This window comes from Vulpes lagopus, chromosome 15 (genome assembly GCF_018345385.1).
Source record: "Vulpes lagopus strain Blue_001 chromosome 15, ASM1834538v1, whole genome shotgun sequence".
Classification (NCBI taxonomy): domain Eukaryota; kingdom Metazoa; phylum Chordata; class Mammalia; order Carnivora; family Canidae; genus Vulpes; species Vulpes lagopus.
The window spans coordinates 16,793,808-16,807,461 of NC_054838.1; the positions used below are offsets into that span (position 1 = coordinate 16,793,808).

The following is a 13,654-nucleotide window of genomic DNA, read 5'->3' on the forward strand; positions in this document are numbered from 1 at the left end:
CAAACAAAACCTAAAACCAACAGAAGGAAGGGAACAATAAAGATTAGAGCAGACATAAATAACATAGAAACTAAGAAAACAATAGAGCAGATCAATGAAACCAGGAGCTGCTTCTCTGAAAAAAAAAATCAGTAAAATCGATAAACTTCCAGCCAAACTTATCAAGAAAAAAAGAAATAGAACCCAGATAGATAAAATTACAAATGAGACAGGAGAAATAACAACACAGAATTACAAACAGTTATAAGAGATTGTTATGAAAAACTCTGCCAAAAAATTGGACAACCTAGAAGAAATGGATAAATTCTTAGAAACATATTACTCACTGAAACTGAAACAGGAAGAAATAGAAAATTTGAACAGACTGATTACCAGCAATAAAATTAAATCAGTAATCAGCAAACAAATAAAAGTTCAGGACCAGATGGCTTCACAGGAAAATTCTGTCAAACATTTAAAGAAGAGGTAAAATCTATTCTTTTCGGGAATCCTGGGTGGCTCAGCGGTTAAGCGTTAAGCCTTTGGCCCAAAGAGTGATCCTGGAATCCTGGGATCAAGTCCCACATCGGGCTCTCTGCATGGAGCCTGCTCCTCCCTCTGCCTATGTCTCTGCCTCTCTCTCTGTCTCTCTCATGAATAAATAAATAAAATCTTTAAAAATAAAAAATAAATAAAATAAAATCTATTCTTCTCAAACTATTCTCAAAAACAGAAAAGGAATATAACTTCCAAGTTCATTCTATGAGGCCAGCATTGCCCTGATACCAAAACCAAATAAATATGTCACTAAAAAAGAGAACTAGAGGCCAGTATGTCTCATGAATGTAGATGCAGAAATCCTCAACAAAAATGTAGCAAACCAAATCCAACAATACATTAAAAAAGTCATTTACCAGGATCAAGTAAAGTTTATTCCTGAGTTGTAAGGGTAATTCAGTATTTGCAAATCAATTATCATGATGTATCACATCACTAACCAAAAGGTTAAGAAACCATAGATTATTTCAATAGATGGAAAAAAAGCATTTGCACAAAGTACAACAACGTCCATTCATGATAAAAGCCCCAGGTTTAGAGGGAACATACCTCAACATTATAAAGGCCATATATGAAAAACAATGGCAAGCATCATATTCAATGGTGAAAAAAACTGAGAGCTTTTCCTGTAAGGTCAAGAACAAGACAGGATGTCCATTCTCAACACTTTTACTTAACATAGTACTGGAAGTCCTAGCCACAGTAATCAGACAACAAAAAGAAAAGGCATCCAAACTGATAAGGAAGTAAAACTATTTGCAGATAACATGATACTCTATATAGAAAACCCAAAAGACTCCATCAAAAAACTGCTAGAACTGATACACAGATTCAGTAAAGTCACAGGCTAAAAAAAAAATCATCGTTCAGAAATCGGTCATATTCCTACACACTGATAATGAAGCAACAGAAAGAAAAAATTAAGAAAACAATCCCGTTTATAGTTGCACCAAAAATAATAAGATACCTAGGAATAAACCTAAGCTGTACTCTGAAAACTATAAAACACTGATGAAAGAACTTGAAGATAATGAAAAGAAATGAGAAAACAGGGGATCCCTGGGTGGCTCAGCGGTTTAGTGCCTGCCTTTGGCCCAGGGCGTGATCCTGGAGTCCCGGGATCGAGTCCCGTGGCAAGCTCCTGGCATGGAGCCTGCTTCTCCCTCTGCCTGTGTCTCTGCCTCTCTCTCTCTCTCTCTCTCTCTCTCTCAAATAAATAAATAAATCTTAAAAACAAAAAGAAATGAGAAAACATTGTATGCTCATGGATTGGAAGAACAAATATTATTAAAATGTCTATACTACCCAAAGCAATCTACACATTAAATGTAATTCCTGTCAAAATACCAATAGCATTTTTCACAGAACCAGAATAAACAATCCTATAATGTATATGAAACCACAAAAGACCCTGAACAGCCAAACCAATTTTGAAAAAGCAAAGCAAAGCTAGAGGTGTCGCAATTCCAGATTTCAAGTAATATTACAAAACTATAGTAATCAAAACATATGATACTGGCTCAAAAATAGACACTTAGATCAGTAGACAGAATAGAAAATCCAAAAATGCACCCACAACTATATATGAATCTTCAACAAAAGAAGAAAGAATATCCAATGGGAAAAAAGTAACCTTCAATGAATGGCATTGGGGAAACTGGACAGCAACATCCAAAAGAATGAAACTGGACCACTGTCTTTTACCATACACAAAGTAAACTCCAAATGGGATAAAGACCTAAATGTGAGACCTGAAACTACAAAAATCCTAGAAGAAAGCACAGGTAGTAATTTTTTTGACATCAGCCATAGCAACTTCTTTCAAGAAACGTTCCCTGAGGCAAGGTAGACAAAAGCAAAGTTAAACTATCAGGACTTCATCAAAATAAAAAGCTTACACACCACAAAGGAAATAATCAACAAAACTAAAAGACAACGTACTGAATGGGAGAAGATATTTGCAAATGACAGATCTGATAAAGGGTTACTATCCAAAATATATAACAAACTTATAAAACTCAACACTCAAAAAACAAATAGTCCCATTAGTAAATGAGCAGGATATAGAACAGACATTTCTCCAAAGAAGACCTACAGATGCCAAGAGACACATGAAAAGATGTTCATCATCACTTACCATCAGGGAAATGTAAATCAGGACTACAGTGAGATATCACCTCAAACCTGTCAGAATGCCTAAATCAACAACACAAGAAACAACACGTATTAGCAAGGATATGGAAAAAAGGGAACCCTGTGCACTGTTGGTGAGAATGCAAACTGGTGCAGCCACTACGGAAGACAGTATGGAGGTTCCTCAAAAAGTTGAAAGCAGAACTATCCTAGGACCTAGCAGTCACACTAGTGGGTATTTACCCAAAGAATACAAAAAGACTAAGTCAAGGGGATACATGCACCCTATGTTTATAGCAGCATTATTTACAATAGCCAAATTATGACTGCAGCCCAAGTATCCATTGATTGAAGGGGTGGGGCATACACACACACACACACACACAAAAGCACACACTGGAATATTACTCAGCCATAAAAAAAAAAAATAATGAAATCGGGCAGCCCTGGTGGAATTTAAGAAACAAACAAGCATAAGAAAAAAAAAAATCCCTGAGAAATGTGCTCTTAATTATAAAGAACAACATAGTGCTTACCAGAGGGGAGGTGAGTAGGGGAATAAGTAAAATAGGTAATGAGGATTAAAAGTACAGTTATCAGGGGATCCCTGGATGGCTCAGCGGTTGAGCACCTGCCTTTGGCCCAGGGCGTGATCCTGGAGTCTCAGGATCGAGTCCCACATCGGGCTCCCTGCATGGAACCTGCTTCTCCCTCTGCCTGTGTCTCTGCCTCTCTCTGTCTCTCTCTCTGTGTCTCTCATGAATAAATAAATAAAGTCTTTAAAAAAATGTACAGTTATCATGATGCATACTGAGTAATGCATGGAATTGTTGAATCACTATATTGTATACCTGGAACTAATATAACACTGTATGCTGACTACACTGAAATCAAAATTAAAAACATGAAATAAAAATTTACTTATTTATTCATGAGAGATAGAGAGGGGCAGAGACATAGAGGAAGAAGCAGGCTCCCTATGGAGGCCTGATGTGGGACTCAATCCCAGGACCCCAGGATCACAACCTGAGCCAAAGACAGATGCTCAACCACTGAGCTACCCAGGCGCCCAAAAAAATAAGATAAAATGAAATCCCATTGTTATGTAACAGTGTGTATTATCAGTACCTATGTCCTGATAATATTTGACTCCCACATTTACAAGAAAATCTAGCTCTGTTTTTTCTAACTTTGGTCATTCTGTCTCCTCCCAAAGAGCAGAAGAGAAGAAACATACCAGAATATTAGTATATGCTACTGGACATTCATTTATTTATAGGTATTTCACGTCAACCCTTTTTTTATAACTGGCAGTTTGAAAGGATGGAGCTATAGAGATAAATAAATGCAATGAAATGTTAGCAGTGAAAAGTGTATCCATCTGTGCTTTGGTACTGCTTTCTTGGATTTATCACATTGTTCTACTCAAGGCTGGCTGGAGGTAGCAGGGAAAAAAAGACTTGATTTTGTCTTGTTATTGTTGTTATGTTTTATTTATATATTTTCTTTTTTTGGTGACAGGTATTTAATAGATGGATAATTGAAACATTCCATGTTTTTTGAAGCTTGTGTCATAGATTTGCATTGTTCTGCTTCATTTTTTTAGGATAAGCTTCCAGATGACCAGTATCAGGAGAAGACTGCAATGGACCTGGCAGCTGAACAACTACGCCTTTGGCCTTCTCTGAGCAAATCAACGCAACAGGAGCTGGTGCAACGTGAGGAAAGCACTGTCTTCAGTCAGGCCATTCATTTTGCAAACCTCATGGTCAACCTGCTAGTTCCATTGGATACAAGTAAAAACAAGCTCCTAAGAACATCAGCACCAGGTGACTGGGAGAGTGGAAGCAACAGCATTGTCACAAACAGGTACCAAAATGTGCACATACAGAGACACTCCTGTTCTTGGCTTAGCAAACAAAAGAAAGTATTTTAGGCAAATACTGCTGTACATATTTCAAAAATTTAAGCATTTTCCTTACCTTCAGACTTGCTTAACTCCTTTTTTTTTCCAACTCTCCTATGTTGCGTTGGTGGTATAGTGGTGAGCATAGCTGCCTTCCAACTCTCCTATGTTAAAAGACATTCACTTCATCTGACTATTCTTTTTTTTTTTTAATTTTTTATTTATTTATGATAGTCACACACAGAGAGAGAGACAGAGTCACAGGCAGAGGGAGAAGCAGGCTCCATGCACCGGGAACCCGACGTGGGACTCCATCCCGAGTCTCCAGGATCCCTCCCTGGGCCAAAGGCAGGCACCAAACCGCTGCGCCACCCAGGGATCCCCATCTAACTATTCATAACCATCTCCCACAGTCTCATTTCTTTCATGACCTAATTTTTCAAATGTCTCACCCACTACTGAATAAGCCCTTCAGTTACTTTCTGCCATAGCAATTTACAGAAAGCACTCTGGAAAATAACTAATGAACTTCTTACCAAAGTTATTGTTTCTCAGCCCTCCTTTTTTTCAACTTACTCATTACATTTGTCTATAATCATGTCCTCAACTATGCCTTGCTCCCAACCAGTGGTACCTTGTTCTGATACTACTGAGAATAAACCGATAGCTATGAGGCCTAACAGGATTTGGCTCCTGATGACTTCTGCTCTGACCTTATTTCCTGTCATTCTTCTGTTGAGAAAACTGGTCTCCCTGCTAATGCTAATCCTCAGACACTCTGAGCATAATACTGCCTCAGGGTCTTTGTACTTGTTCCCACAATCTGGAATACTCTTCCCGAAATAGTCACATGAACCATTCCCTCACTTCATAAAACTCTGCCCAAATGTCATCTACCTGGAGAGGTTTCCTGACTTCCCTGTCTTAAGTAGTAGATCCATCACTCTTTCTCCTACCTTGCATTTTTTTCTTTCATGCTACCTTCTACAACCTGATTTGTCTTCATATATTTGCTTATTATAAACCTCATTCATTGCTGAACCCCCAGCCCTTTGCATGTAGTACATGCCCAATAAATATTTGGTTGAACATGATTAAATGAATGTATAAATGAACTGCTTACCCAACAGTAATGACATTCTAACATTTTAGGTCTTCAGTGATGCTCTAACATGCTGGTAGTTCTTCTAACTTTTATAAATCCCTCTCAGGCTCTTTCAGACAGCTTCTCTTTGCTGTCATTCTCAATTCCTCTTCCATGCTCCTCATACTCTCTTAGAAACTCATCCAGAAGCCCACATCTCTGACCCCAACCTCTCAATCTCCCTATCCCAGTTACTTCATTTTTGTCAAGAACACCTGAGAGCTTCTAGTCTTCCACACTAGACAACTTTTTGTTGTTTTGAAGTCAGCCTTTTACACCATGCAGTCAGCTGCACTGGTCTCTTATTTCTTCCTTCAGGGAGTTATTTTATGTGAACAATACAGCCTAAGCCTTCATCACTTCAAACTATAGATGACCGTGCTCATTGAAAGTCTAGTAAGTAAAAAAGAAAAGAAAAAAAGAAAGTCTAGTGAGTGGCTAACGCACTCAAGTTCTTTAATGCTTTAGAATGATATGAGGCCATAGTCACTGTTTAGCTCTACCTTAGAACTGATTCAGCTAATGTGGTTGGATTTGGAGGAAAGAGAACTAAGTTAGAACAGACAAATGAGTCTTTTCCATGATTAACAGTCTAAAAGAAGGCAGAGGAGGCAGGAGTATTTGTTGAACAGTGGGAATTGAAAAGCAGCAAGGACAGGGATTGCACTTTCACATCCTGTTTCAAATTCATTCCCTTCTATTGCATGATTTTTATCACCTACAGAAGATTGATGGCTTCAGAGTGACTAAAAGTATTGTGGTTCACCCAAAAGAGACAAATATTGGCAAGAGAAGGGTTCACAGGACAGTTTGATTCTTTCGTTTGGAGAAATATGCTATTTTCAGGGAAAAGTTCTTTTACTTTGCCCACCAGAGAACATGTCTCCCTGTTGTCAAAGGCCAAAGATAGCTGTATTACTTTGTCTGGCTCTATGTGGTAATTAACTTGAGAGAACAGGTTTTTCTTAGAAGGTTCAAGTATCAGATAATAAATGAAAGAGTCTATTTTTGCTTTAGTTTCTGTGGTTCCTCAGTTCCTTTTTAGGAGAATGACAGAGGTATTTCTTACAAAAACAAATCTGGGTCCAAAGGACAATGCCCGATAGTAGCTTTCAAATATAGGCAAGTAGAAAATCAAAATATGAACAAATTTAAATTTTTATCACAATTGACTGTGATAGAGTAGACATTTGTTATTTGCGTACTGATCATGATTCCTTTCCTTGATTTTCTCAGTATTGCAGGAAGTGTAGCTGAGAGCTATGACACAGAAAGTGGGTTTGAAGATTCAGAAAATAATGACATTGCCAATTCTGTTGTGCGATTCATTACCCGATTTATTGACAAGGTTTGCACAGAAAGTGGAGTTACTCAGGATCATATCAAGAGCCTTCATTGCATGATACCAGGTAATCAATTTGCAGATATTGGAGAACAAGAATATTGGAGATTAATGAGTAAGAACTGTTTTAGGGATCTATTTTTTTCAACATAACACCAATAATACTTGTCTTCCATGTAGCTTAGCCATGCTATTTATTTATGTTCTGATTAATTTTTTAATATTTCTAAGTTATGATAAAATACATGTAACATAAAATTTGCCACTTTAAACTGAGTGAAAATATCAGTGAGAGAGACAGAACATGAGAGACTCCTAACTCTGGGAAACGAACAAGGAATAGTGGAAAGGGAGGTGGGTGGGGGGTTGGGGTGACTGGTGATGGGCACTGAGGGGGGCACTTGATGGGATGAGCACTGAGTGATATGCTACATGTTGGCTCTTTTATTTTGAATACCTGACTTATCCTAGGAATTGTAGCTATGCATATTGAGACCCTAGAAGCAGTACATCGAGAGAGTAGAAGACTCCCACCTATACAAAAGGTAATTATTTCAGACTACATGTTTTCAGGGTATAGCATCTCTTACTTAAAAACAGCAACAATAGACTGTTGGGCCCCCAGAAAGTACCTTCTGCAAATCATTTACAGAGACTTCAGGGTTTTTTTGTTTTGTTTTGTTTTGTTTTTAGACTTCAGTTTTAATGATACATTTAACTTTCAGAGGAGTTTATCACGTAGATCCTCATAAAACAGATACTGAAGGAGAATAGTAGATTCAACAAAGGAGCAATAATGGCCTCTTGTTGAGTCTGTTTTTATAGGCAGGGCATAAATTATGAACATTCTAACTTCTAAACCCAAGCCAAGATTTTATGCCCTGCCTACTTCCAGAAAAAAAGGACTTAAGTCAATTACTATAAAAATACCAGGTTCCTGAATCTGTTTACGTTATAGACATACATCACAAGCATCTGGGAAATCTATTAAAATTTGAGAATTCTGAACCCCACCTCAGCCTCCTGAATTGGAGTTCCCTGAGACTTGGCTTGGGAATCCATACTTTCAAGTACAAGCCTCCCAGATGATTATTTTGCAGCTAGTCTGGCACCAGTCTATGGACTTGTGTCAGGTCCCTCTTACCTATATCACAAAACTATTAAAAATAAATTCAAAGGAAAAATCAGAAGCCAGATGGATAGAAAAGATATTTATATGAGAAATCTGAAACAGGATGATCATTATAACTTTGGCTTTACATTTAGCTCTGAGCCTCCTTGAGCCAACAAAAAGAATAGTGCTGATTTATATAGTTTTTATTACTTAGTAAAAAATAAGCATATCAGATCTTCAGGAGAAATTTTTTTTTCTGGCACGGATATCTTCAGAGGAGTGTGTCATGTGGTTATATATTTCCCAAGGTGTGTAAATGTTCATTATTTGGCTATTCATTGTGTTAATCTTCAGTAAAGGCCAGGAAGGACAGATCCTTTTAAAGATACATCTATTTTTCTAAGGATTTGTTTTTTAAGTTAACAGAAGTAACAGTGTTCTTTTTTTTTTTTTAAGTTTTATTTATTTATTCATTCATGAGAAACAGAGAGAGAGAGAGAGAGAGAGAGAGAGAGAGAGGCAGAGACACAGGCAGAGGGAGAAGCAGGCTCCATGCAGGGAGCCCGACATGGGACTCGATCTCGGGTCTCCAGGATCACGCCCTGGGCTGAAGGTGGCGCTAAACCGCTGAGCCACCCAGGCTGCCCAACAGTGTTCTTTATATAAAATCAAACCATTAAAGAAATACACATTATACAAAGTGAGAGTCCTCTATGGTCTTTCCAACTCCACCTCATCTCTACCCTTAACCATGATAGTACCACCTTTAATAGTTTGGTCCATATTCTCACAACTTTCTTTTTTCCAAAAAGAAGGAATTATAATATACATCCTGGTTTACAGCTTGCTTCTTTCACTTAACAATGTATTCTTGATATCTTTCTATGTTAATAGGTATAGATCTAGATCTTTTTTTCATGGTTGCAAAATGTTCCATTGAAGATATTTTAAACATCTTAGTAATTTCTAATGATTTTGCTGTTAATAAGCAAAAAATCTTTTTACATTTGGATGTAAAAACATCATTTCTGCCTCTTCCCAGATCTGTTTTCTCATTTTGGCTACCTAAGCAGTCTGACTCAGGTTTTTTAGATCTGCAACTGAAAAGATAACTTTGGTCTAAGTGTTGGATACCCAAGATTTGTGTTTAAAATACTTTCTCTGTTGTCAGCCCAAGATTCTTAGACCTTCTCTACTGCCAGGAGAAGAAATCATCTGTGAAGGTCTTCGAGTCCTGCTAGACCCTGATGGAAGAGAAGAAGCTACTGGAGGCCTTCTTGGAGGCCCTCAGCTCCTGCCAGCAGAAGGAGCCTTGTTCCTCACCACATATAGAATTCTATTCAGGGGGACTCCCCATGATCAGCTAGGTATGATCATATTATGCCACCAGAATATGGATATCCATGTGCTACTTGAGGCTTTGATTCTATTTGTGTGCAGTAACTTGTAGATCATTTCAGATTCAAAGTAAGCCTTTTATCACCAGGTATTTTTTAGAATCCTTTGTCTTTCAAAGCTAATGATAATTTGGATTATAGAGTCTTATTTAAGGAATCAAGGATATATTCTAAACAATAAGTCAAGGGTTCACATAATTTTATGAGGCAGTATATTGTGATTTAGAGATACTCATAGTATATAGCTACTAACAATGTCTCCTGCTGATTTGTTCCACCTTTCTAAGTCCTACATTTAAATGTAAGGCTCCGGTCTTCCAGACACATGATCCCTTTTGTGGAAGGATATGCAAACCATTGCAGGGTTGTACAGTACTAACTAACCTCACTTCCTCTCATCATATTTCAGCTAACCCCATTTCCCTCTTGGCAGACAAGTTCCATTCCCTAACCACCCTCAACTTCTATTTCTATTTTCTACTACTCTGTGCAGTCTTCCATATTAGAAATAAATAGCATGCCCTCTCAAATCCAAATTATCTTTTTAAAATTACTGTAATCTCTATCTAAACTATCCTGGTTGTTGGGAAAAGCATAGAAGATTTGGGCTAAAACTTTTGGGCTCCAAATAAGGAGCTCAGATATAGATTTCTATTGACCAATCTTGATAACCTAAGTAAAATCCCTGACCTCTTGCTGGGTTTCAGTTTCCCCTTTCATAAAGTTAGGGAATTGGGATTTTTTTTTTTTAAGATTTTATTTACTTCTTTGACAGAGAGAGAGCACAAGCAGGGAGAGTTGTAGGCAGAGGGGGAGAGAGAAGCAGGCTCCCAGCTGAACAGAGAGCCCAACGTGGGGCTTGATCCCAGAACCCTGAGATCATGATCTGAGCTGAAGTCAGATGCTCAACCAATTAAGCCATCCCAGTGCCCCAGGAATTGGGCTTGATTGGCAATAATTCAGTGGTTCTCAACCTTGACTGCATATTTGAATTATCTGGAAAGCTTTAAAAAAAATGCCAACCTGGGCCCAACCCTCACACAGTTGAATTAATACCTAGAATAGGATTCTAGATATGGGAAAGACCCAGGTATCTGCATTTTTAAGCCCCAGAAGTGATTATGATCCATAGGAAGGATTGAAAACCATTGGGCTAAATGATCACTAAAGTTCCTTCCTCGTCTGCAGTTCATTTACATTTGATGAGATAAACTATATACCATATTTTGTTAGTGGACTTCAGATGTATAAAATGCAGTATCTTTAAAATCTCACAGTTGTGTGATTCCTTGGTTAGATAGAATCAAGATGGCTTATTGTCTTGTTCATAAAAGAGTACTTACCATATAATAACAAAAAGCTCATAAAATTCAATAAACAAAATGAATCTAAAGGAATAGTTGTATTCATTTGAAAAAGAGTTAAAATGGAGCAAAGTTTTTTAGCCCTCTCCTGTCATATCCTTATACATAAATTATATTTGTATTTGAAGGCAAATGTAATTTTAAAAGAAACTAAATATCCAGTACTTACAATTTCTTTTGTAAGTGATTCAATGGCCACAACATACATTCTGAGGATATAAATATATGAGATACTTTGTCACTTATGTTGTTCTAATTTATTTCCCAAAAAAAAATCAAAACCATACTTAATGTGAAGGCTTATATTGTTCTCGGTTTTTCCTGTCAATTTTTGGGTTAATTTTGTATGTTAGGGAATTTCTTTTTATCAGAAAAAGCCTTCTTATTTGCTTCTTTTATTTTATTTCTTTTTAAATATCTAATTTAAAATATCTCCTTTGGGGCACCTGGGTAGCTCAGTCGGTTAAGTGTCTGCCTTCAGCTCAGGTCATGATCCCAGGTTGTGGAATCAAGCCCTACATTGGACTGCCTGCTCAGCGGAGAGTCTACTTCTCATTCTGCTGCTCTCCCTGTTTGTGCTCTCTCTTCTCTCTCTCTCTCTCTCTCAAATAAATAAAATCCTTTAAAATTTTAAATTAAAAATCTCTTTTAAAAACACAAAGAAATCTGATAAATTTACATGTGTTATATAAGTATAGGTTGTTTAATAAATACTAGGACTTAAATTCTCTATACATCCTAATTTTGTTTAGCCTCTGGATATCCTCAACATAAGAGGATAAACAGAATTCTCCAGGTTAGGAATTGACAGATCCAGAGAATGAGAAATTCTGCTGATGGTATGTGGATATATGTATGAACTCAGATAAATCTAGTTCAGGTTCTCACCCCTCTGGCTTACCAGCCAAGGCACCTAGCCCATTGCTGCTCCTGTTCTTTTACTTGTACCACTTCCTGAAATTCCCCCCTCTTTACCTATGCTCTCTTCAAAGCTCACTTAACCATTTCTCACATCTTCCAGGAATCATTCTCTAGCCATCTAGCATGCAGAAATCTTCTCTCTTTCTTAAATATTTAAAGCCCTGTTCCCTCAAACCTAGGAGCTAATTACGTTATATTCTGCACGTGACTCTCCTCTCCTAGGGAGAACTTTGAACTGTCAAAGAGAGGCTTTATGTGTGCTACTTATTTTCTAAACTTGCATCTTCACAACCTCTAGTAGTTGATAATTATTTGTATTTTCCCTTCCTTGCTTTAATATTTAAATTCCTAAAACTCTTCAGCCTAAGTTTAGTCCTGTGTCTTCCGAAGGCACAAATACATGGTGTACAGCACCTTTTACCATGTATGGAAACACATTTTTAAAATCTTTTCTCTTTTGCTTTATATTTACATTAAATATCATGGATGCCCTTAAGATTAAGAATCTTATTTTTTTATTAAAGATTTTATTTATCTATTCATGAGAGACACAGAGAGAGAGAGGCAGAGACACAGGCAGAGGGAGAAGCAGGCTCCATGCAGGGAGCTTGATGTGGAACTCGATCCTGGGGCCCCAGGATCATGCCCTGAGCCCAAAGGCAGGCACTAAACCACTGAGCCACCCAGGGATCCCCAAGATTAAGTATTTTAAAGATTGCCTTAAACCAGGTGATCTTATGTGGCACAGAGCAGGTTGGGGAAATAGAAACAATGAAAGCAGGCAGACTGTTCATTCACTCCTAGAAAGGATTGTATCTCAGGAGTGAATTGTCATGATTGTGAATGAATCACATGAATCAGTGATTATGATTCTAGAACCAGGCATTTTCTCTCACTGCATTCCTGGGCATTGTCCTCTCCAGATACATTTCTTTAGCAGAGGCTGATAAAATGAGAAGCAAAAACTCTATAAATAAAGCTGTAAAGTACTGTTGCTGAGTCTGTGTCCTGCTTTCCTGTAGTTGGTGAGCAGACAGTTGTGCGGAGTTTTCCTATTGCCTCTATCACCAAGGAGAAAAAGATTACAATGCAGAACCAGCTTCAGCAGAACATGCAAGAAGGATTGCAGATTACATCAGCATCTTTTCAGGTATTAACCATTCCTCTACTATTTAAAAGTTTTCTACAAATGATGTGGCCACTCTCTGTGGTAATGGGGTCAGAAGTTCGAGGATGAGGAGGATCAGAGGGTCTGAGAGGGTAATCTTCAACTGAGTAAGCCCCTGAATCATTTTATTTAATCCCTCACTTCCTGAACCCTTTGGCCAACTGAGTACCAACAGATTATCTGTCAATATTAAGTGATCCTAGAAATTCAGACACATACAGTTGACTTGTTTTCTGTGCCAAGTCTTACCTTTGTGTTTAATAAAGGCTTTAAATAGAAAGCAATTCTCTTGACACCTGTTTCAAAAGGAAATGCCCAATCGCCCTTCTTGTGGAAGAGATAAAAGTCTTAGAATTATAGTCAGGGCTAAAGTACTATTGGTACTAACTAAATAAACCTCTAATTAGGCAGAGGTTTTTCTAGGGGGCTTTGAATGTATCAGAACTTGTGGAATTACTGATACAAAACACTGGTACAAAAGATACTGGAAGAGTGATCTTTTCTTAGTTTTTCCTTTTTACAGTTCTCAGTAGGTGATACTTTGCTCTTCCTATTTTTATGCCTTGTCTCTGACTTTGCAGATTTCTGAGGGTGCCAGTTCTTAACCACATTCCTTCCAGCCAGGAAG

General features: G+C 37.7%; 1 protein-coding gene across 3 annotated transcripts in view; it reads left to right on the top strand.

Moving 5' to 3' along the window:
• Positions 1 to 13,654, top strand: part of SBF2 (SET binding factor 2) — a 468,462-nt gene that overhangs the window by 391,389 nt on the left and 63,419 nt on the right. For all 3 annotated transcript variants that reach the window (XM_041730425.1, XM_041730423.1, XM_041730424.1), the window contains exons 19-23: positions 4,277 to 4,539; positions 6,957 to 7,129; positions 7,534 to 7,607; positions 9,348 to 9,543; positions 12,881 to 13,008. In XM_041730425.1, the coding sequence (XP_041586359.1) occupies positions 4,277 to 4,539; positions 6,957 to 7,129; positions 7,534 to 7,607; positions 9,348 to 9,543; positions 12,881 to 13,008 (834 nt within the window). The remainder of the gene's footprint in view (positions 1 to 4,276; positions 4,540 to 6,956; positions 7,130 to 7,533; positions 7,608 to 9,347; positions 9,544 to 12,880; positions 13,009 to 13,654) is intronic.